General features: G+C 41.6%; 1 protein-coding gene across 1 annotated transcript; it reads right to left on the reverse strand.

Moving 5' to 3' along the window:
• Positions 1-50: 50 nt before the first annotated feature.
• LOC117442094 (NLR family CARD domain-containing protein 3-like) lies at positions 51-25,943 on the reverse strand. Its single transcript, XM_071202356.1, has 12 exons — positions 25,857-25,943; positions 22,780-22,930; positions 20,848-20,931; positions 20,626-20,745; positions 20,394-20,507; positions 19,925-20,003; positions 11,898-12,120; positions 1,975-3,763; positions 1,699-1,872; positions 1,097-1,270; positions 626-672; positions 51-176 (listed from the first exon to the last, which is right to left on the reverse strand). Exons 3-12 carry the CDS (start codon positions 20,865-20,867, stop codon positions 133-135), a joined length of 2,784 nt encoding a protein of 927 aa, XP_071058457.1. The 5' UTR covers positions 20,868-20,931; positions 22,780-22,930; positions 25,857-25,943; the 3' UTR covers positions 51-132.
• Between the last annotated feature and the right edge of the window lie 304 nt (positions 25,944-26,247).

Consider the following 26,247-nt stretch of genomic DNA (forward strand, 5'->3'; position numbering starts at 1 on the left):
CAAACCCTCCTCTCCCCTCGACCTCCCAGTAACAGCGACCAGTCAGAGCTTCTCGACACATCAGCTGAGGCCAGTAGGAGTCAAACCTCTCTGGATGATCAGGATATGGCTGCTTCTCCTCCCACACAGCTGTCACCTCCCTGTTGTTGTCAGAAAGTTTGAGAGTTCACAGGAATCTGATGAGAGAAACAGACAGCAGTTAATCATCAGCCAATGAAGGCTTTAATCTGTGAGTGTGTGTAGTGACGTTGTCTATTTATATAAATGTAATAATACATGTAATGTTGTCAGTAATGTTTTGATGAATAAATAGCAAGTCTGACTTTTCATTAGGATTAACCCTTATTGATCCCGATGTGGTAATTTCAGTTTTCCACTCTGTATATATATTTGTATATACACACACAGGTGCAGACATAGAGGTGCCAAAGCAAAGAGGCTGCCAGTCTGTCTGGCGTCAGGGAGAAGTTTGGGGTTTTGTGCCTCAAGGTCCCAGGAGGTGAACTGGCACCTCCCCGACTACCAGTCCACACTATTTATTTATTTGGTCCAATCGGAACACAAACCGACCACCAAGGCCATGTCCCTGACACTCAACTAATATTACACTGAAGACAACACTTACATTTCCTCAGACCAGGTTTCAACCTCTGCTCTCCACCATCGTCCATCCTGGAAGAAGAAACACAGTTGAATGATCTTCTATCAAACATGAGTCCTCACTGATGTTCACCATGTAGTGTTCCTTAGGGGGAAGTAAGAGAAGGCCTTTTCCTGGTGTTTTTATTTCTGTCTATTGTGTATTATTGTGTGGACAGACTATCTGACCTTGACAGCATCACCACATGGAAGATGCATCCACTACACTTTACTGATGTGAAGTTAAAGGAGTCCTATTCTGATCGTGTTCAGGTTAATATTAGTATTTAGCGACTCTATTGTGACATCTTTCCATGCCTTAATGGATTGATGTGACACTCAGATCCTACAGCCAGTTAACAGAATTAAGAGAAAGAGATACATCTTTCATGATAAAATATCGTCGCAGAAGGACTTAACATGAGAGACACCTGCAGTGTGTGTGGTCCGTCCATACCTGAGAGTGTCCAGTCTCCAGTCTGAATCATCCTGTAGAACAGACAGCAGCTTCTCTCCTGAGTCTCCTGGATGATTGTAGCTCAGGTCCAGCTCTCTCAGATGGGAGGGGTTGGAGATCAGAGACGAAGCCAGAGAAGCACAGCCTTTCTTTGTGACCAGACAACCTGAGAGCCTGAACACACACACACACACACACACACACACACACACACACACACACACACACACACACACACACACACACACACACACACACACACACACACACACACACACACACACACACACACACACACACACACACACACACACACACACACACACCCGCACACTTTCAACTAAACCTAAAGTTGGAGTTACCAATCTAGTCCAACGTGACTTGTTTGTGACATTATTTAAAGTCTACAATAAAAAAAATACAATCCATTCATCTAACCGGAAAGTCTCCTGTGATGCTAATATCTGAACCCTGGTATGTTGGTGTCTACTCGGTATAATTTAAGTCCTCTCAGTCAAAAGAGATAAGTCAATTAAAAAATTAAATATATTGAGCCAATGGAAGCTTAATGAGCAAACTTGTCAAAATAGTTGAATACTGACCTGAGAGTCTCCAGCTCACAGTGTGGACTCTGCAGTCCAGCACACAGGTTCTTCACTCCTGAATCCTGCAGGTCGTTGTTACTCAGGTCCAGATCTCTCAGACTAGAGGACTGTGAGCTGAGGACTGAGGACAGAGCTGCACAGCTTCTCTCTGACAGCTTACAGCCGCTCAGTCTGGAGGATTATTTAGAATAAAAAAGAGTTAAGTATTATTTCTCATCCATGACACATGCATAAGTATGATAGTGTTTGTTTTCTTTATTTTCATCCACTCACACAGCTTTCCTGGAGGCTTTGACCTCTGGCAGCAGCCTCAGAAGAGCCTCCTCTGAAGCAGAGTATTTCTGCAGGTCAAACACGTCCAGATCTTCTCCTGATGACAGTAAAATGAAGACCAGAGCTGACCACTCTGACAGATTATCTGTGGAGAGACTTCCTGAACTCAGGGACTGTTGGATCCGCTCCACTAGAGAACCATCATTCAGTTCATTCAGACAGTGGAACAGGTTGATGCTTCTCTCTGGAGACAGATCCTCATCCATCTTCTTCTTGATGTACTGGACTGTTTGTTGATTGGTCTCTGAGCTACTTCCTGTCTGTGTCAGCAGGCCTCGTAGGAGAGTCTGATTGGTCTGCAGAGAAAGACCCAGAAGGAAGCGCAGGAACAAGTCCAATTGTCCGTTTGGACTCTGTAAGGCCTGGTCCACAGCACTCTGGTAGAGATTTGTTAGTGTAGGTTTGACTTTAGGCCACCAGGAGGTTGTTGGTTCTTCTGCCAGCAGGTTGACTCCAGAGCTGATGAAGGTCAGATGGACATGAAGAGCAGCCAGAAACTCCTGAACGCTCAGATGGACGAAGCAGAACACCTGGTCCTGGTACAGTCCTCTCTCCTCTCTAAAGACCTGTGTGAACACTCCTGAGTACACTGAGGCTGCTCTGATATCGATGCCACACTCTGTCAGGTCGGACTCATAGAAGATCAGGTTGCCTTTCAGCAGCTGCTCAAAAGCCAGTTTTCCCAGAGACTCCATCATCTCCCTGCTCTCTGGACTCCAGTGTGGATCTGTCTCAGCTCCTCCATCATACTTGATGTTCTTCACTTTGGACTGAACCACCAGGAAGTGGATGTACATCTCAGTCAGGGTCTTGGGCAGCTCTCCCCCCTCTCTGGTTTTCAACACCTCCTCCAGAACTGAAGCAGAGATCCAGCAGAAGACTGGGATGTGGCACATGATGTGGAGGCTTCGTGAGGTCTTGATGTGGGAGATGATGGTGCCGGCCTGCTTCTGATCTCTGAATCTCTTCCTGAAGTACTCCTCCTTCTGTGGGTCAGTGAACCCTCGGACCTCTGTCACCATGTCCACACACTCAGGAGGGATCTGATTGGCTGCTGCAGGTCGTGTGGTTATCCAGAGGCGAGCAGAGGAAAGCAGCTTCCCCCTGATGAGGTTTGTCAGCAGCACATCCACTGAGGTGGACTCTGTGACATCAGTCAGGATCTCAGTGTTGAGGAAGTCCAGAGGAAGTCGACACTCATCCAGACCGTCAAAGATGAACACGACCGGGAACTGATCGAACCTGCAGATTCCTGCGTCTCTGGTTTCAGGGAAGAAGTGATGAACAAGTTCCACCAAGCTGTACTTGTTCTCTCTCACCACATTCAGCTCTCTGAAGGTGAATGGAAATATGAACAGTATGTCCTGGTTGGCTTTGCCTTCAGCCCAGTCCAGAGTGAACTTCTGTGTTAAGACTGTCTTCCCAATGCCAGCTACGCCCTTTGTCATCACTGCTCTGATTGGTGCATCTCTTCCAGGTGAGGCTTTGAAGAGGTCTTCTTGTCTGATGTTTGTTTCTGGTCTGTCTGGTTTCCTGGATGCTGTTTCAATCTGTCTGACCTCATGTTCCTCATTGACCTCTGCAGACCCCCCCTCTGTGATGTAGAGCTCTGTGTAGATCTGGTTTAGAAGGGTTGGGTTTCCTGCTTTAGCAATGCCCTCAAACACACACTGGAACCTCTCCTTCAGGGTGGATTTGAGTTTACGTCTGCAGACTGCAGCAGCAGTTCCTGAATGCACAAACAAGAAATGTGATTAAAAAGTATGTAAGATGCTACAGTAGGTAACTTTCTTCAGCACATAAAGTGACTACCTACGGAATATCTCAAATATCTCCTATCATGCTATTTTAGGCATATATTATGGGTCTCAGATGTATACAAAAAAACATGTCTATAAAGTATTTTGCTCAAAATACCTAACAGATCATGCATTTTGGACATCCCTCATACCCCTCTATTTAAGCCCTGTTAAGGCCCTGACACACCAGGCCGAAATCGGCCGTTTCCGTTAGTCGTACGACGAAGCGTGCCCTGTCGCCCAAACTCAATTTGGAGTGTCCTGCACTGTCGGCCGTGACACGCCTTATTTGGCCTTTCATGGCGGACGCACGGCCGATTCAACATGTTCATGTGCGTCGGCCACAGGCAGTCGGACAAATAAATCACTCTGATTGGCTGTTCAGCTAGCGAATCAGTGCATTAGAAGTGAAACGGTTGCTTGAGAATGTCTTCCACAAGCAACACTCCAATGGCTGATAGCTCCAGTGCCGCACGAAACATGTTTTCGATGGACGAGAGTGAAAATAGAACGCATACGCTATTTGTTGTTTGTTTAGATCACGCAGTCTGTTCTTCTTCTCTGTCTTCCGGTTGTTGCCTCTTTTGAATGACCAATACACACTACCGTCGCCGCCTGGTAAGGAGAGTTATTGCCGCTCACGCATGCGCAGTTCGTACGTGCTTGGCTGAAGTCTTTGCGGTGTGTTCCAGTGCGACACATGGCCAAGATGCAGGAGCACACGGCGGCGTCGGCGAGTTCTCTGGTGACTGCTTGGTGTATCAGGGCCTTTAGACAATGGCTGATTTTCTGATGTAGCTGCTGGCCCCGCCCCCTTTGGAGCAGCGCTGCAGAGATAAAGGCTGATAACTCAGCAGATTCTCAGCTAAATGCTGCTGTGATTAAATGCCATATCATGTTCCAAACCACATCAAGGATTATAACAGAAACAGTATGGAGCTCAAACTCTTTTTCTCTCTCAGGTTTACCACAAGGTGAGTTCCTTTTTTTATTTTCTGCTTTTTTACACATACTCTCTCCATTTCTGTGTTAGCTCTGAGTGTTAGCGATGCTAATGTAAACAAAGACATAGGTCCTTGTAATAGAGTGTTGCAGTGATGACATATTTGTGTATCCTGACCCTGAATAAGCTGCTGGTTCCCTTGACAAAAAGCAATGTGATTTCTCCACTGGATTTTGGTTTGATGCATGTTTTGTTCAGCCGGATAATCTCAACATGTACCTACTTTTATAATTTTCAAATCATAAATCTAATGTCCAAAAGCAAAATGCTAACGTTATGCTATAAAGCAGGGGTCGGCAACAGGCGGACCGCTGTCCGGATCCGGACCCAGACGCCGACCTATACGGACCTGAGCTATAATCAATACATTAATAGGGGATTTTTCGGCGCCTCCCGCTTTTTTAACGCTGATTTGGGTGACTTGTGTAATTCGTGGAGAACCGAAGAGTTTTCGACAGACGGACAACTTCTCACTTCACAAAAGAAGAAGAAATCTAGACCGCAAAAATAATTAAACAAGCGAGTACCTGTTTTTCCTGGCCAAGGACAGGTTCCTTGAACACAACATGAGCGTAACCTGTCTTCCGTGTCTTCACGTGGTATATGTCTCGTCTGAAAGGAGTGCTGAGCACCGGAACGCCGCTCCAGCCCTTAAAATATTGCATATAAGGATAATAATCCATAAGGAGCCGTACACATGCCGCAGTGTTTGCGTGGCTGTGTCTTTAGTTGTAAACACAGTGGCGATCTGTTGTTATTAGAATCTGGTTAGCTAGCTATGCTAACAAATTTAAAGAGCTTTTCTACAACCAGGTGGAAGAGAGCTCTCTCCTGAGAGGCTCAAATATCCTCAGCTCAGTGAGGTTAAGGCACACCTTGATATGGTCATTATAGTTATTAATGATACTAAATGAAAAACTGGTATAAAATACTATATGACAGCAACAAAAAAGGTGTTAAAAATAACAAGAATAGAGTTTAAAAAGGGAGTGATTTGTAAAATATCCAAAAAGAAAAATATGCTTACAGTTCTGTTTCATATGGATGTTGAGAGATGTACAGATGTAGCGCTTCGTTTCAGACGCCTACCCGTGCGGGTCCGTGATCGGCACGGGGTGGGCCCCTGCTGAAAAGTAAAACCCCCCCGCAGGACTTGAAACGCCCCCTTGATAAATAAATGTAATTATAATGAAACCAGCAGCAATGGATCATGGATCCACCAGGGGGAGCCGTGAAAAGCTGCCACACTGAAACTCATGTGAAATAAACAGCTGATCTACAGGTATCTGATATAGCGGATATTTGTTAAGATCCATATGTCACGGATAGGATCATATTCTGTGCTAAATAAGAGACATCTAATCATTTACTAAACATCACCATGTTTTTATTTAACAAAATAATGTTTAATTCACGTTGGCATAAGTACAAAACCATCGCTATGTTTTTAGATCAGGAAATGCATCCAGGGTCAAAACAAACGATTTCCGATCGTCATCCTCGCATTCATTGAATGTATCATATATTCGCGAGCTGAAATGAATGCACTAAATGTAATCCACGTGAGTTTACAACAACAACAATAATCGCTTTGTTTTTATATCACATCCGACCGGAGGAAAATGCAGCGGCTCTTACTACCGATAATCCCAATCCCACGGGCAAACAATAATATGTACAGTGTTCATAGTTTACTGTATTATTAGTGTCTAATATTACTGCTATAATAATCACACATTGAGTTGTTGAAATCAGACCGTCGTTTTTTTTAAATGCTCTGAATGAAACGGCAGCTCTCAGGTGATCAGATGTGTGTTTACACAATAAAATATGCATAGTAATTTAATACCTTCCAACACACATTGTAAGAACAGTTCTGTTTCATATGAGTGTTGAGAGCTGTATCCACAAATCTACTAATTTTGCCCTCAGTGCACCAGATTGATACATTTAACTTCAATTTAAATAAAAACCTCTTCTGTTGTAACAATAATAACATTATAAATAGTAACATAGCATGGTATTGCACATTTACTATAGCTTTGAGTGTTACTGGCCTGATATTTTTTTATTACATGAATGAAGGTGACTGAGGCTTTTTAATATAGACTTTTCAGTGTCCCACATTTTGCACAGAACTGTCCCACATTAGGAAAACAGATTGTCTGAGACAACTTGGCACTAAGAGTACTAATATGTCTACCATTTGTTTTATGAGTTTAATATCTGCATGTTCTCTTTTGGTTTGATTAGGACACATCCTGGGGATTTCAGAATGTTACTGGATTTTGATTTATTGTATTTATTTATTTGTTGTCGCAATAGATTCCCGAAGTCTGAAATGCAAAAATGTTCCACATTAGGGCAATTCACCCTACATTTAATCATTTTGTTTATTTTTAACGAAATAAATGTGGTTTAATCCATCATGAAATTAATGTAGGCTATTTACTTAGTACATATCTGACATTAACGATTAACACACTGTTCATACTGCTCACAGGCTGATATCTAGTGTATTCATACCCCTCACTGTTTATTCATCATTCAATTCATTATATATTTTATTCTGTAGATTGTGAACATTACTTTTCACTTTATTGCTTGTTGCCCCTGGTTGCAACCCCCCATGTTTCCTATACTGTATGTTGGGGACCCTTTGTTTAAAACTAATTGGCCATCGGAATGTGTGGAGTCACATTCCACAGCTCTCCCCCCCCCCTCCTGTGATCCCCCGCACACAGAGAGACACAGGGAGATCGCTCTTCTTCTGTAAGAGTGAAAATGTATGTATGTAAAATGAGAATATATGTGTGTAAGAGTGAAAATATGCTGCATTTTGAATGTCCGATAGTCCACCATTTCCACCGGAAATATCAAACATTTAATAAAAGTGAAAAACAATGAACAAGACTTAACGTATTCATCATAATTAATTATATTTATTTCGTTTGGATGTAGGATTTTTTACTTTGTTTAGAGCAGTGATCTTCTAATATATGAACATTTTGGACCCAAAATCACAAAAGAAACGTAAAAACAGATTTTGAAAATGATTTTATTTTTCATAACACAAACATACACAACGAAACCATTTAAAAGCTGGAAATATATACATGGGATGTCACTATGATAATGTGAAAGTTTGATTGAGGTAGCATGGGATTTCATTCTGATAAGGCAAAAGTGTTATTATAAATATAATACAAATATATACACACATTATGTACAAAAATCAGTTTTTTCTGTCTTTATCTGTGCCACGCTTCAAAGCGGTTTCTGTCAACTACGACACAGAGGGCAACATCACAGATTCCTCCTCCTCCATGTCAAAAAACAAGCTTAAAGTTTGACTCACGTTCAGAGTTCTCTTCATCATAGTTGAGTCTTCAAAACTCTAAATCTATCTAACTATATCTACATTTTCAATGTTTGTCTGTCACTTTACTTCAATCACAGTCTCCCGCAGCCTCTCTTCGTCTCCCGCCGCCTGTTTTCGTATATCTTCGTCTCTCTCCATTTCCCGCCGTCTCTCTTCGGTTCCCACCATCCCTCTTCGTCTATTTTCGTCACGTTTCGTATCACTCCGTTTACCTGATTACCTCACCCCCTCCATGGTAAATACACCCTGTTGAGCAGGATCTACAGTTTCCAGTATTTTCCGTTTCGTAAAAGGTTAAAATACGGCGAAGATATTAAAATATGTGCTTCCATTATTCATACTTCTGAAATATATCTGTATTAACTTTATATCATCGTATGTCCGTGTTTATTGGGTATTTTTTTGCATGAAACAAAGACTGGCATATAGTTTCAAGCCAGTACTTTCGACAGAAATACACATATACATCCTGTTGAGCAGGATCTACAGTTTCCAGTATTTTCCGTTTCGTAAAAGGTTAAAATACGGCGAAGATATTAAAATATGTGCTTCCATTATTCATACTTCTGAAATATATCTGTATTAACTTTATATCATCGTATGTCCGTGTTTATTGGGTATTTTTGCATGAAACAAAGACTGGCATATAGTTTCAAGCCAGTACTTTCGACAGAAATACACATATACATCCTGTTGAGCAGGATCTACAGTTTCCAGTATTTTCCGTTTCGTAAAAGGATAAAATACGGCAAAGATATTCAAATATGTGCTTCCATTATTCATACTTCTGAAATATATCTGTATTAACTTTATATCATCGTATTTCTGTGTTTACTGGGTCTTTTTGCATGAAACAAAGACTGGGATATAGTTTCAAGCCAGTACTTTCGACAGAAACACACAGCAATGTTGTCCGGACTGTTGTTTTTATGCGGCACCGGCTTGAACAGGTCATGTGATCTGATCACGCCGGCGTGACGGTCGACTCCAAAGGGTTAATATTAAATACATATAAGTATTTTTACAACTTGTATTTAGAAATACTGTTGTAATTATTGATGCATACATGTGTTCATCCATTCAATGTGGCATCTGCTATAATGGGGTTAATGTATGATATTACTTAATAATACAATACATTATAATATATGATATGATAATTACATTTTAGTTTTATTAATTTCTTATTTCATAGTTTCTCATTATTATTATTTGTATCGCTCATCTTATTTTTGATTTTATTCATCTGTGTGAATCTGTGCTGTCCTGTTTTTCACTCTCACCCTGTTGCTGTTTGAACTACTGAATTTCCCCACGGGATTAATAAAGGTCCATCTTATCTTATCTTAATGTATAAGTTGATTTACTTCAATCTACTGTACAATATTACAAGAAATATACTGCATAAAGCAAACTATATACTTTATTTGATCTAAAATATTGATGTTTCTACAACACCCATTGTGTATTTTGTGAATGAAGCGCCATCTCATGGTTAAATCCTGTAATTGAACAAATGGGGAAATTGGGCAACGCCCTCTAGCAATTTGGCAACACCCCCAGCCACTGGCATCCGCTTGGCTTTTGACTGGGACACACCCATTTGAGTCTGATCTGGAGTGCTACATCTGTATCCATAGATCTCTTAATGTTGCTCTCAAAGTGTACCAGATTGATGCTTTTAACTTCAATATTTTAAGCAAAGGTTGAGTTCAATAATTTGTACGACCCTCGGAGGATGTTGTAAAAATTGAAAGGAAAAAGGTTCCCCACCCCTGCTGTAAATAATAATAAAAACCCTTGATTTTTAACTTAAAGGTGGGGTCGGTAAGTTTCAGAAACCGGCTCGAGATACACTTTTTGTTATATTCCATGGAATGCTCTTAACATCCCGATAGCAATGAATAGCTTAAGTGCTTTGACAAAAAAATCCATAACAAAATGTCATCTGTAGAAGCCGTAATACTGTAAAAAGTACAACTTGACTCCATGTCAGCCCAGATTTACAAACTCCTGGCAGGACAAGCTCCAGCTCAATTCTTACACTGAATTTAAAAAAAGTGAGTGGGGGACTGCAATATAAGAGGGAAAGAAAGATAAACTTTGAAACTGTTCAATTGTTATGATGTGTAAAGACTGATATTGTTCTATAATCGGCTGAAACTGTTAAGTCATGATGTGAAACGGTTAACAAAGAAAAAGGGACACTCAAGCTACTGCTACACTTTATTTTATTTATCTAAAATTAAGCACTTTTAAGATGCACATATTTTCAAAAGCTATTTTATTTATTTTCTCTATTTTATTTGTAAATGCAGCCCGAGAGGAACATTACACATATCCACAGTATTTAATGTTAATTTACAATAAATATTGTTGTTTTTGAATTGTACTTTCTTTATTTGATTGGCAGTCAGTTGTTGATTACATGCAGACGTTGATAAAGCTACAGGTCACTTCAATATATATCACACTAATTCATGAAGCAAGTTAGACATTTTGATGTTCCGGACCTTTGCATGGGGACATTTTCTCTAACTGGACCTCGTTGAATTTTAGTTAAAGACCCAAACAAACACACTTAGAGGAGTGTTTAAGTGTTCGGCGTAATGACGTACAACGGCCTCCACGACTTCTGTAGTGCTATTCAGCCACTTGGTAACAACCATCGTTTTTCAGACACATCAACTCTTCATAAATCACCAGAGGGGTCACTGGTGATGGATTTAATGTCGTAGAACAAAACGTGATCCGTCTCTTCAATGTGTCTCAACCACAGAACTTATTTCCAGATATTTTCCAAAAATATGTTCAAAAAACCGTTGAATCTGAGACGAGGGAACAGGAAGTGGTGAAATGCTAACTCACTTCCTGGTTTTAGGACTGATTCCTGTACCACTCTATAAGGTCTGTGCTTAACACAAGCTCACCATGCCCACTTCCTCAAAGTAAAACTATGACAGCTCCACCCGCACAGGTACCGAATCAGACATTACGAAGGCATTGTGCTCTGGAGCTGGCAGCGCAAAGTCTTTCTGATGTCTGGTCCGTATGATTGGAACATTTGTTTTGTCAACATACGTATACAGCTCTGTCCGCTATCTCAAAGTCCTGTGTGACTTCAGGAAACCGGCGCAGGATTTGGCAAAATGCCTTTCCTCTGTTTACACCACACTGAAAGATTGGGTGCAGAATGTACTCATGGATCTGGTTCCACTACATGTTTTTAAAGCTTGGTGCAGCTGTAGCGAGGTACTGATGGTTCTTACTGATGTCCAGTGGTCTCCAGTCTAGCTTTTGCAGATTTCTGTTTTTCTGTGCCTTTTAACTGCCATGCAATTCATGGAACAATCAGTTTCAACAAAATACATAAAGTTTAGTGAAGTGATTCATTTGCGCTACTTTCTTAGCCCGTTAAGGTTTCCAGATTAATCTGGAACATTAACGTTCACTAGTTTCATATCATCATAGTTAACTGTTCAGCTCCGTTTATTAGTAATGTACCCAGAACAAAAATATTAACAGCGCAACGTTTTGTTGATTCCTTAATGAATGTTTTAGTACCAGTACTAACCAATAAGCGTATGCACTGATTAAAGACTAAGTTTTATAAAGTGAAACTCCTCCCATCTTTCCTCCACCTCCTCTCCATCATGTTCAATGTGTTGAACCCTCTTACTGCTCTGCAGACGGTCAGCCAGCTCCTCCTGCTTCATGCTCCTCAGGAAGTGCAGTGAGATGTTCAGAAAGGCCTCTCTGCTGCTCCTCTGCTCTTCATCCTCACCGTCCAACACCTCGTCCTCCCTCTGTATCTCTAAGCATTCTGGGTAATCTGAAGTCAGGACTGTCTGGATCTTCTTCAGTTCGTTTTTTACAAAAGTAACGATGTGGTCCTCCAGCAGCTGGAACAGAATCAAATGTAAACTTTAACTGGAAGTCAACATCAGATCGTGAACCTGCCTTTCACTTGCAGTTTACGTCTCACAGCTACACTGACGTTAGTTCCTACCCGTAGAGAATATCTTCTCTCGAGTGTTCAGCAATTTAATGTTTGCATTGTCTTCACAGGAACAAACAATACAATGCCTGGTAATGTAATAATATAATCCAGCATGAACACACATACTCTCATGCTGATGTGTGTGGCTCATTCTCACGAAGCAATCAAGTGGTGACACAATTCATGATAAAGACGTGATCCTTAATGATTGTTGAATGAACTGTTCCGTGTTTTTCAACACGGCACTACTGTATTTGCATTTAGTCAAATTAAAGTGTGTGTGTGTGTGCGTAATAATGTTATAAATGGAAGGGAGCTACCTGCTCCCTCCTCCTGCTAATCTATGAAGGCAGCCAGCTCACCTGTGGCAAACCCTCTCCCACGTGAACAGGGAAGCAGGCTCATGTAACTCCTGAGAACCAATTGTTTGTCTGAGTAAATAATCAGTAAGTTTTCCTCTCCTTTGTATTTTCATCGCAGTTTGAGTAGTTTACCTTTCTATAGTGCACTGCTTATCTTTCTTACAGTGCAGACGCTTTTCTGCTTGCTCTTGCCTCTGCTTACTTTTTATGCTGATTTTCCTATTCTTATTCTCTGAATACTTCGAGCAGCGGCTCCTGGACATTAACTTATCACTGGCACAGTTCATCTTCGTAAATAGACGGAGAGTTTCAGCCATATTTCAACATTTTTATGACGACCCCAGTCTTACAGTAGCGTAGCCTAGCAACAGCTAAAGCCTGGTAGGCTACTGCATGCTATTTAGCTTAAGCTAGTTGGTAGCAAAATGCCTCCGTTCTCTACAGATGACTTCCACAAACTTCTACAGAAGATGGCTGTGTTGGAAATGAAAATGCAACGGTTGGAAGTTAACGTGGAAGTGAATGGACTATGTCGTGGGAATGACACCACTTTACCAGTGTTGCAAAATAATGAAAAAGGGTATGCTAACTCACAGCAAGTTAGCAGCTACAAGGATTCCAAGGAACAGGAGGGCAGTATACCGGGTAATACATCTACAAGTGGTAGTCCTCCCTGGAACTCTCTGGGTGCAAAGCCTAAGAGTAAATCATTTCCATGGGATTTGGGAGGATGGATAACAGGCAGAGCCCAACACTCAGAAATCTGTGATGCGACCGGCTGGCCTGCATTGTTATCACCCAGGAAGAGTGCCTCTTCAACCCCTAAACAGCCATGGACATCTGCTAAAGGGAGAACTACAAAAAATCCTCCTAAACCACCAAGTGTGCCAATCCAGAACAGATACGCTCCGCTGACCGAGAGCCGGAGATCTCTTTCTGATGACCTGGATAACCCGTCCTCTTCACACAGCAGGGTAAGGACCAATAGCTACTCCAAAAGTAAAAGGCTAGAGGGAAAGCTAACGACTGGGCCTGAAACTCTGATTGTGAGTGACTCTGCTGTAAGAGATGTAAAAGGTCTGTGTAATAAGAACAACACCAAAGTACTCTGTTTTCCCAAGGATGTGGTCTCTGACTTGGCTGAGAAGATCCTGCATATTGGGGCTGAACATCTGACTGTGAAGAATGTGGTTCTGCACATTGGAACAAATGATGTTGTGAAACAACAGTCAGAAGTGCTGAAAGAAGACTTTAAATGTTTGTTGGAAACTGTCAGCTCTCTAAATGCAGAGGTGTTCATCAGTGGCCCTCTACCGCCAGTCAGAAGAGGAGTGGAGAGATTCAGCAGATTGTTTGCACTGAACACCTGGCTTTCAACTGCCTGTACTGACCATTCTGTGCATTTTATTGACAATTTTAACTTTTTCTGGGACCGCAGACATCTTTTCAAGGCAAATGGAGTTTTCCTGAACAAGTCAGGAGTGAAATTGTTTATCTCTAACATATTCAACTGCCTGCATCATCAATCTGTTCCCTCTGCCAAGGACAAGCGGCAAGAGGAATCAAAACAGGAGAAATACACAACACATCGCGCAGACAACCCTGAAGAATTATCACTGCACCCGCCTGAGGAATGTTCTGATTATGGGAGACCTATGAGACACACGGAGGAGTCTCCATCGCCCATCACCCCCCCCCTGTCAACGCCTTTGAGGATACTCTTCATTCATCCCCCAGCTCCCTCTACTCTCCGCTCACCCTTTCACCCTCGCCCACCATCCTGGAGATCGTTGAACACATGAAGGAGATACAGAGGGTTGGCACCGATTCCTTCCTGGAGTTCAAAGACCAAACTAAGGCGATACGCAGGGCTGGCACCATATCCTTTACCCCCGCTCCTCAACGACGCCCACCAAAATCACCGCGGAGACGCGCACCATCTCCTCCGTCTTCATCACCGTGCCTACGTCAACCACCTCCCCTCCCTTCAAGAAAGAAGAATGTGTGTGTACAAAACACAACAAACTCTTACTGATATCTGCTGGGTCCAGGCTCAAGGGCGTATGGCACTCAACTCTTTCCAGGACATGCTGGGGCCCTGCCTGCCTGTAGCTTTGCCGATATCTGTGTTGATAGGTAATAGATTAAGAGCGGTGAATCATCTTAGAAACAGGAAGCGCTCAAACGTTTGTGTGAGTTTATCTAATTTAGTAGTGATTCCATGTCAGCCACAGCTTGTTACAAAAAACATGACTGATAGTGTGTTTAACAAACTTAAACTAGCTTTATTAAATGTCAGGTCTTTGGCAGGAAAAACATTTTTAATCAATGATTTCATCACTGAGCACAATCTCGATTTTATGTTTTTAACAGAAACTTGGATTGAACAAAATAACAGTGCAGCTGTTCTTATTGAATCAACCCCTCCCAACTTTAGTTTTATGAGTCAGGAAAGAATGCATAAGAAAGGGGGTGGAGTTGCTATTCTGTTCAATGATTCCCTTCAATGCAGGAAGACATCGTATGGAAACTTTGATTCTTTTGAATATGTGGCCCTTCAGCTGAAATGCTCCTCTCGAGCTCTGTTCCTAAATATCTATAGACCACCCAAATACTGTGCAAGCTTTTTTGATGACTTTACTGAACTGCTGTCTATAGTGTGTATTGACTTTGTCTGTCTAGTCCAGGGGTGGGGAACCTTTTTCCTCTCAAGGGCCATTTCAATTTTTTCAACATCCTCCGAGGGCCGTACAAATTATTGACCTCTGCTTAAAAATACTAAAATCACTGCCCATTCATTTGGCCTTTCTTTCATGCTGTGCAAAGACAAAGCAACCTCTTAATCCAGATATCTCACCTCGTGCATGCATGCACGTGCACGATTGTGGCATGACCACCAAAACAGAAAGATATGGACACAAGATGTGTGCAAATGTATTTAGTTTCCTATCAATGTGAACATAATTTAAGTCGGGGAGGACCTAACCTCATCTAGGGGGGTCCCATGCTCGCCCGGGAAGATTTATTTTTTAAATATTGAAGTTAAAAGCATCAATCTGGTGCACTTTGAGAGCAAAATTAAGAGATCTATGGATACATCTCTCAACATCCATATACAACAGATCTGTAAACAGATTTTATTTTTCGTTATGGATATTTTACAAATCAGTCCCCTGTATTCTTGTTTATTAATAAGAACTTTTGTTTACTGTCATATAGTATTTTATACCTGTTTACTTTATTTTCTTGTGTTTTTATAACTATAATGATCATATAAAGATGTGCCTTTACCTCACTGGTTGTAGAAAAAGCTTCTTATTCGTTAGCATAGCTAGCTAACCAGATGCTAATAACAACAACAACAAAGTTATTGACTGTATGATCAGTATGACAGATGAACAGATCACCACTGGGCTCTCAACTAAAGACACAGCCACGCAAAAACTGCGGCATGTGTATGGCTCCTTATGGGTACTGCAATTTGTGAAGTCCCGGCCCGGAGCAGCGTTCTGGTGCTCTCCCGCAGAACTCCACCCCTGTCAGATGAGACATATACCACGCGATGACACGTTAGGCTTGTGTTGTGTTCAAGGACCCTGACCTTGGCCAGGAAAAACAGGCACTTACTTGTTTAATTTTTTTTGCGGTCTAGATTTCTTAATTTTTTTTTCTTTTTTGCATGTGTTTATAAATTAAATCGAGGGCCGTACCAAATGGTCACGCGGGCCGTATACGGCCCGGGGGCCGGAGGTTCCCCACCCCTGGTCTAGTCATTGTTGGTGATTTTAACATCCATGTTGACAACCCCCAGGACAGAGGGGCTAAATAACTGTTTTGTGTTCTTGATAGCTATGGACTGACTCAGCATGTGCCGGTGCCCACGCACAATAAGGGGCACACTCTGGAGTTAATTATTTCAAAGGGTCTGAATATCTCTAAGGTTGCGGTGACTGATGTTGCACTGTCTGACCATTCCTGTGTTTTCTTTGAGAGCTCTATTTCTGTTCACACAAATGTTCAAAAAGAGGTAACCACAAAGCGATATTTAACTGAAAATACTAGGGAAATGTTTACTCAGAATTTTTCTACCACACTTGCCCCTGCTAACACCTCAGTAAATGAGCTAGTAGATCATTTTAATTCAAAAATGTAAAATGTTATAGATGTCATTGCTCCAATTACGGTAAAGGAAGTGACTGGGAAGAAAATATCTCCATGGAGAAAGGCCATGACCGTGAAAACAGAAAAAAGGGAATGTCGAAAAGCTGAACGCAGGTGGCGAAAAACAAATCTCCAGGTTCACTTTGACATTTATAAAGAGAGACTTGGTCTTTATAATTTGGAATTGAAAAACTCACGACAATCATTCTTCTCTGACATCATTACCAAAAACAAAAACAACGCACGTGCCTTGTTTGCTACCGTCGACAGACTAACTAACCCCCCTGTGTCAGTAGCCTCTGAATTTCTATCCACCAGGGCGTGCAATGATTTTGCCTCCTTTTTCACTGACACAATTCAGAAAATCTGACAAGCAGTCAGTGCCTCTGCATCAGGAACAGCAAATGTGTTGTCCCTATGTCCACCTAATATCAATTCAAACACCATGACACAATTCCATCAGATTAATGATAACAACCTAGAGGACATTATACAACTTCTGAAATCCTCCTCTTGCTGCCTTGATATTATTCCAACAGGATTTTTCAAAGATGTTTTGCCTTGCATGGCCTCAGAACTACTTCATATAGTAAACAAATCTCTTCACTCAGGTATTTTTCCACAGGCCCTGAAAACTGCAGTCATTAAACCGCTCTTAAAAAAGAATAATCTAGATGCTTCAGTAATGAACAATTACAGGCCCATATCAAACCTCCCATTTCTAGGTAAAATCATTGAAAAAGTTGTTTTTCAACAGTTGAGTAATTTCTTGCATTTAAATAACTGTTTCGATGTGTTCCAGTCAGGCTTTCGTCCAAACCACAGCACTGAGACTGCTCTTGTAAAGGTCTTTAATGACATCCACTTAAACACAGACAGTGGCAGAACTTCAGTGTTAGTATTATTAGATCTCAGTGCTGCGTTTGACACTGTTGACCACAGCATATTACTAGACCGACTGGAAAACTGGGTGGGACTTTCGGAAACAGTTCTAAATTGGTTTGAATCCTACTTAAAGGACAGAAACAACTTTGTTTCTATAGGTAAATACACATCTGAGTCGACACATATGACATGTGGGGTTCCTCAAGGCTCCATCTTGGGGCCTCTTCTCTTTAACATCTACATGCTACCACTGGCTCAGATAATGAAGAACAACAACATAAGTTACCATAGCTATGCAGATGACACACACATTTACGTAACAATTTCACCAGGAGACTATGCTCCAATTCAAACACTGAGTAAGTGCATTGAACAAATCAATGACTGGATGTGTCAGAACTTTCTCCAATTAAACAAAGATAAAACTGAGGTAATGGTTTTTGGAGCCAAGTCAGAACGTATAAAAGTTAGCGCTGAGCTTCAGTGTGCAATGTTCAAACCAACAGATAAAGCCAGAAATCTAGGTGTAGTCATGGACTCTGACCTGAGTTTCAACAGTCACATTAAAATAGTTACTAAATCAGCCTACTATCACCTAAAGAATATATCTAGGATTAAAAGACTAACGTCACAGCAGGATTTGGAAAAACTTGTCCATGCCTTTATCTTCAGTAGACTCGACTACTGCAATGGTGTCTTCGCAGGTCTCACTAAAAAGTCTATTAGAAAGCTGCAGCTGATTCAGAACGCCGCTGCTCGAGTCATCACTAACACTAAGAAAGTGGATCACATCACTCCTGTTCTGAAGTCTTTACACTGGCTTCCTGTGTGTCAAAGAATAGATTTCAAAGTACTGCTGCTGGTTTATAAAGCACTGAATGGTTTAGGCCCAAAATACATTACTGACCTCCAGCTAAATTATGAACCATCCAGATCTCTCAGCTCTTCAGGGACTGGTCAGCTTTCTGTCCCCACAGTCAGAACTAAACATGGTGAAGCAGCGTTCAGTTATTATGCTCCAAATATCTGGAACAAACTACCAGAAACCTGCAAGTCCGCTGCAACTCTTACTACTTTTAAATCCAGGCTGAATACTTTTCTTTTTGTCGCTGCTTTTAATTGAACTATTCATATCTTAAACTGCACTGTAACTTTTATCCATGTATTTTTTCTTTTAATGTTTATTTTATTAGTTTTTCTTTTTTAATGCTTAATGTCTTTCATTTTTTGTAAAGTACTTTGAATTGCCTTGTGTTGAAAAGTGCTATATAAATAAACTTGCCTTGCCTTGCCTTGCCTATCTTCTTTACCGTTGTTACGTGCTCCCCTCCTTGTTGTCTTTCTGTCTCCCTGGCTCCGCCTCTGCCCAGGTGCTCCAAATTCCACTCAGCCGTGTAGGAGAAGCTGGAGGAGAAGGATGTCTCACCTGTCCCAACGCCGGGAGACACTCTCCTCAGAATACCTCTTTGCCATGTTGAGCTGTAGGCCATATTTTGGCTGATGTGTTTATGTTTAGCCTGGAGGACCTGGTAGTCTAGTTTTTGCAGCTTCATTTAGTTTCCCTTAGGGTTTATAATTGATTTCTGGTTGGGGGGAGCTCTGGGTCCTACGGCCTGTGGTGTGGCTGGCTCGGGTTCCCTCCTTCTGTTTCTTCCTTTCGGCCAGTCCTCCAGACCTCTTTTGTTTCCCGTTTTGCTTGTGTGAGCAAACGGCTGATTATCAATAAATGCTCGTTACCAAGTACCGGTTATTGCGTGTATTCGTTCATGTTGCGGGTCTCAGCACGAGCCACTACCGCAGAGTAGAGGTTGGGGCCGTAGCAACCGTTTACACTGCATTTGGTTACTTTATTTCTACATTACATATTATTATGTAAAAAGATAACTGCTTTGCTGGAATATAATTTGAAGTATGAATATTATGTTTGAACTAAGATATGTTGTATTTTCCTACCAGATCCACTAGACAACAAAGAAGACAAGAATCAACAAATCAAAAATAAAAACAATGATCTGGAACTCCTGCCTGCATGTGCTTATCTTTAAATCCACTGCGTTGACTGTTTCATCCTTGAACCAACCACCCTCACCACCCTCCATATTCTTCACACATCGCACACGGCTGCTGTGCCCTCACAGGACTGCAAGGACTGGCATTGCGATGTACTTATACATATCACTTAAAATGTCAATTGTAAATACAAAATAATGCATATTAAGACCGTATTGATGACAATTCAGTATTGAGTTTGTGGCTGTTGTAGTCAGCAGGAGTAGCTGTGCATTCACTCTGACTCACCATAAATATGGAGTCCAGGTCAGTTTGAAGCTGCAGGGCAGACTGACCACCAGGACCCTCTGATCTCTGCTGATGAACTCTGTGGAGCAAAGAGGAGGGTTTTAAAACAAATACAGAAACTAAGAGTTACACGTGCTGAGTTTGAAGATCCTCCTTCAAACCGGACATACAGAGAGACATCAATGAAAAGCAGACGCGGACAGGAAGTAGCTTTGATAAACAAACCAGACTAAAGCCAGTAGGCTGATCCGAACAGGACAGTCTGAATGTGCTGATTGTGTCAGACTGTCAGAAGTGCAATACATCTTCAGTGTCTGACATCAGTTTGAAGCTCTGCTGTGTTCTCCTTGTGGTTCAGTTCTTTGCTTCAAGAACTCCTTTACGATGTGCAGCAAATACAATGCAGCTGAGAAGGATGTAGACATTCTAAAGCTTTAAAAGTGAACAACAAAATAACTTTAATTCATACCTTGGTCCATCGCTATGCTCTCCATCTCCAAACCCAATAGGTCGAGGCATAGACCAGTCACTCTTCATGGACACACAGCTGGGTCCAGGAGAGTCTGGTCCCTCATTGTGGATCCTGATAGAAACACAATCACTGATGAATGTTCAGAAGATACAACTTTGTTGATAATTATGTTGAATTTCAAGCGTTTTAATAAAGAAAAAGAAAAATGACTTTTTGCTTTAATTCTTACCTTGGACTATCATCATGCTCTCCATCTTTAAAATCAATAAATCGAGGCATAGAGTTTTCACTCTTCATGGACACACAGCTGGGTCCAGGTCCAGGAGGGTCTGGTCCCTCATGGTGGATCCTGATAGAATCAAAAACATGATGAATGCAAAGGTTCACTGACACTCTGCTGAACATGATGCTGACTTTTGAACATGTTAATACTGATAAGATGAATAATAACTTTGGATCAGTGGTGTCCATCTTGCAGGTTGGCAGGCTCAAAGGTCCTCTGTAGATTCCTGGAGGATCTGTTGTGGAGTCGAACCTAAACACAAACACAACAACATGCTCGTTACTGCTCCTTCCTCTCTGCCACACACTGGATCTGGGAATGAACAAGAAGGGAGTCTGAGTGAGCTCATACTAAATCAAACACAATGTATTTATCTATGGACATTTACAATGAACTGTGTTTATCAGCAATAACAAGAATGAGAGAAGTCAATGGACGAGCGGCATATCTGCTGTGGAGGTTAGGGTTAGGGTTAGGGTTAGGGAATGATGTACTTTTTTTTTTTCTCTTCATAAGTTCTGCCACTGGAGTTACAAAGTTTGTTCTCTTGCATGCAATTGGGACATACAACTTCTTCAAAACATTGCACCTTTACCCACTGCAAAGGATTGTGGGTCAGAATAGCCAGTCACGCACTCTGCTACATTTACGTGTCTGCACCACGCAAACAACCCCAATGTAAAGTGAATGAGGCTCCTTTGTCGTGGTGCACACACGCATTTCTACAACGTCCAGCAGTGAGCTTTTATTCTATAAAACGTTTTTAAAATCTACTTTATAGCTTGTAGTAACTCACGGGAGGCTTCTTTTATTAGGGTCTGAGACCTAGGTCGGCGAAGACCCTATTGAAATCGACCAGAAAAACGAAGGAAAACGACCAGCAAAAGCACAGAAAATGTTCGGAAATAATGAAGTGGGCGTGGCCTACGCAATTTTTAAGTTCCGGAACCAATTACACATCGCAATTTTGTCAACTTTTGACGCGCGTGTACAATTTGGTGGGTTTTCACATATGTTGCGGGGCTCAAAAGTGCGTTACAAGAGTTCAAATAATAATCATAACAAATAATCGGTCCAATCTCAATCATGTGCGATTTAACATGGAGGTGGGTGAGCCCACCTCACTGTAGGCCGTTAGCCTACCCACTGGCATGATTTGGGCCACCTTTAATGGGCTTTTGCCCCTTTTCCCCCCTGTTTTTAGTGGGTTTTGCATGGTTATCGCTCGCTTCGCCCACGTGACTGGGCTCACGTAGCCTATCAGCCGTCATTATTTCCGAACATTTTCTGTGCTTTTGCCGGTCGTTTTCTCTGTTTATGGGTGTTTTTCTCAGGTTTATCGGTCGCGACCGATTTCAATAGGGTCTTCGCCGACCTAGGTCTCAGACCCTAATAAAAGAAGCCTCCCGTGAGTTACTACAAGCTATAAAGTAGATTTTAAAAACGTTTTATAGAATAAAAGCTCACTGTGTGACGTTGTAGAAATGCGTGTGTGCACCACGACAAAGGAGCCTCATTCGCTTTACATTGGGATGGTGAAGACACGTAAATGTAGCAGAATGCATGACTCCACCACGCAATGCGGTGTTAAGGAGTCGTGGTGGAGTCACGCATTCTGGTGAGACCAGGTTGGTTAAAGTACACCCACAATGAACTGACTTGGATAGGAGAGGATTTCAGATACACAGTCCAGCTGACATGAGACTCCACTGGAGCGTCTCTGACTGCAGTATCATTAAAGACATGAAGGCCCTCTACACACAGTGACTGTGGAGAGACCTCAAAGGATGTTTATAATCTGCCTGGTGTGTGTACGCTTCAGAGATAAAGACATAAAAACACCTCAGTCCCGTTGATCCAAGCCGTCAGTCCGGTTCTTACATTTCCTCCCAGCACTAAGGATGCTTACTCAGATTACAATCAAACTGCTGCCAAAAACTGGCACCTTTACAAGGAAGTTGTTCTTGAAAAACATTCTCCACAATACACAATAGTTTCAGGAAACAAAGCTCCATGGTAAGGCAGGGTGACGTCTTGATTATATTTATCCCCAAATGTATAATCCCAGATTTCCAAAAAGCATTTAAATCATATTCTCACCTGTTGAATTCCCTTCAGGTCAAACCCCTGCATGTGGAAGAAACTCTGCTCATCTCTTCCTCATCAGTCCTGTGTCTGCCTGCATCTGATCTGAGGACGCCGTCACTCCCTCATAACTTCAGAGCATCAAAACACATGAGTCACAAGAAACCTGTCCAACAGGCACAAGAAACCAGTCAGTTTGAGAGAGGGTGTAGTTCTACTAGCTGTCCACTAGATGGTGGTAACTGATCATCCAATGAAATAAAGCTCAGCACTAATTTACAAATGCTCACTCTGACAGTTGACTGATCTCATGAGCATCCTAGTGTAGCTGTGATGAAGAGTTTCCCACAGTATGGACTGATCTCCGTCCTCTCTGCGGACGCCTGAAGACACAGATCTGTTCTTTTATTAGGATTTCTTCCAGGTTAAAGTCAAGAAAATTGTAACTATGGATCCTTCACCAATAACATCATTAATCAATGTCATTTATAATCGCACTTTTCATTTGAATAAACAAAACTCAAAGTGCACACTTTTCAACTCAAAGTGCTATAGAGTAATACAATCTGAATAAAAATATGTACACATTAGGTAGACAGGGCAACAAGAGGATGGTTCAAGTTCTAGCAAAAGGCTTTGTTAAAACAAATGTTTTTTAGGTCTTACAAGTTCATAAGCTTAAAATAAGATAAACCATTTTGAGTGATTAAACAAAAATGCATTGTTATGATGTTATTTTGATTGGCACAGTATTTATTTATGACCAAATTAATTTTGGATGAAGTTTAAGTGAACATTTTTGATCAAACACAATGACGATTTGTGATCTACATCTTCTGATATTCACGCTGAAACATTATCAGTCAAACTGTCAAAAACACAAGACATCAAATGATAATAAACAACAGGACTGATCACCGTGGAATTCCCCTGGAAACCAACGTCAGAAACAACAACAGAGCCGCCTGCAGCGTCTTGGCCAAATAGTCGTGTCGCACACACATTGCAGTGACAACAGCAAATGATCAAGTACGTTCTGCTCATACCGTCAGATGATAGAACTGGCCTTTTTGAATGGCCACGTTAAATACTGGATTCTGTTATTGGGTCTGTTATTTCTGTTTAGTAGCTAGTTGATAAAGATGCTCTGATCGAGGGACCCTGTGCTGTCATATTGATCCGGTCAGTTTAACTTAGTTTAAAGACATTTGAACTGTCAGAAAACACCATGAATACTTTGTGAATATGATATTTTAAAGTAATAGAGAAGAAGAACACTAGTGTTTAAAGGGAATGGGCTCTGGCTGTATTTAGAGACTGGTTGATGGGAACTACAATTTAAACAGACCTGGACAGTTACTGAAAACCTGGATCAGTGCTGCCGTCATGTTAAGTTAAGATGCTGCAGTTCAGACGCTGATACTAGAACAGAAGACGGACCCTCCACTAACATATCTCACGCTATCACAAACATCCCACCAGAAAACTGAACGCTCCATCAAACAGTTTCAGATACAAAGTCCAGCGAACATGAGACTCCACTGGAGCGTCTCTGACTGCAGTATCAGTAAAGACATGAAGGCCCTAAACACGCAGTGACTTTGAAGAGACCACAAAGAGGTTTCACATCATTCCTTGTTTGTTTACTCTTCAAAGATTACAAATAAACAAAAGCACCTCAGTCACGTTGATCCTGGGGGGTATACTGCGAAGCAGGATTTTCGCTTAGCGGCTAAATTCAGGGAAAACTCCGGCTTTCCGGTCATCCGAAGCTGGTTCTCTTTTTAGCAGGCTAGATCTCCATGGTAATATATGCTAAGCAGCTAACCTGGTCGGGACCAGGTTAGGTTGCAGGCTAAGAGCTCAACTCAGTGAAAGCACCGCCTGCTGACCAATCAGAGCTCAGTGTGCGGAGTTTAAAGCGATCAAGTCATATTACAGGAGAAAGGAAATACAGAAAAACTGCCGTCGCAGGAAAGACGGCCGGCAAAAATCACTGACTGTGTGAACGTGAACATTAATAGAATATCACCTCCATCTTCAGAGCAGTCTGACTATTATAACATTAGCGTTAAGAAAGCTTACTTAAATATCGGCCACAACATAAGTAACCGGATCAGAGTACATTAAGTACAGTCCGCGGCATATCACTTCATAATGTATCATATATCTCCTTATCTGAGTCAGCTGAGCCGTATCTGGCCGTGCAACACTCACAGTGTCACATACTGTATGCAGAAGTATTATTTTAAGCAACACATAAGTTGACGAAACACTCGGGACAAATGTAATTGAAGTCAGATCGTGTTTTAGACGGGGCAGTGATATGATAAACCTGTTAATGTACGCATTCAAACACTTTTTTTTTTTCCAGCTGTATTCACCTTGCAGGTGCAGCTATGTGGCTTTTATCCTGGATAAAGTGTTTAAGTCATGGATGTTTAAAGTTTAACTTCTTCATTTTTGACTAGTATTAAAGTTGACTTTTCATTCAGGAAGTATGACGCTGCGCTGTCAGTACGCTTCTCCATGTTTGTGATTGGTCGAATGCTCCAAATACCACCCCTTTCATGTGAACGCGCACCTAACTAGATAGGACACGGCTGGCTTGAGCGATCCACTTGATAACCAGCGTCGTAGTACAGTTTAGCGAGAGCGCGTATGTTTTGGATTAGGCCAACCGGCTAACTCAAACATATCCAGGTTAGGTTGAACCAGCTTCGTAGCATAGGCCCCAGGTTTGACACTCCCTCACAGCACTGATGATCTCAGGTTACAATCAAACTGCTGCCAAAAGCTGGCACCATTACAAGGAAGTATTTTTAAAATCATTCTTTAACTCCGAGGGAAATTCTCCACAATACTTTATAGATATATAGAATCAGCATCAAGAAAAAATTAGTACATTTAAACAGCGATACAGAACAAAGTGATCAAAGTGATACTGATGATCAAACATCTACAGATTAATTTAGGATTCTCATCAATGAACTGAGTGTTAGTCAACACATCTCTGTGGTTAGCTCAGGTAACTACTCGGTTGTATTTATCCCCAAATGTATAATCCCACATTTTGAAAATCATATTCTCACCTGCTGAATTATCTTCAGGTCAATGTCGACGCTTGCGTGTGTGGCAGAGACTCTGCTCATGTCCTCCTCCTCAGTCCTGTGTCTGCGTGCATCTGATCTGAGGACGCCGTCACTCCCTCATAACTTCAGAGTGTAAACACATCAGAGTCACGTGAGAACCTGTCCAACAAGAGCAAGAAACCAGTGAGAGGTGATGTAGTTCTACCAGCTGTCCACTAGATGGGGCTAACTGACAATCTAATGAAACGCAGTCAGCAGCGACATTGAGGTGTGATGAAGCAGCCGTGTTGATCATGTGTATATCTGTCTGATTAGAAACATATAGGATGCTTTTAAACACGCCTGCTAGCAAATACATTAGCAACAACAAATAGCTCTAACACCATTTACG

Source organism: Pseudochaenichthys georgianus, unplaced genomic scaffold, assembly GCF_902827115.2.
Source record: "Pseudochaenichthys georgianus unplaced genomic scaffold, fPseGeo1.2 scaffold_296_arrow_ctg1, whole genome shotgun sequence".
Taxonomy (NCBI): Eukaryota; Metazoa; Chordata; class Actinopteri; order Perciformes; family Channichthyidae; genus Pseudochaenichthys; species Pseudochaenichthys georgianus.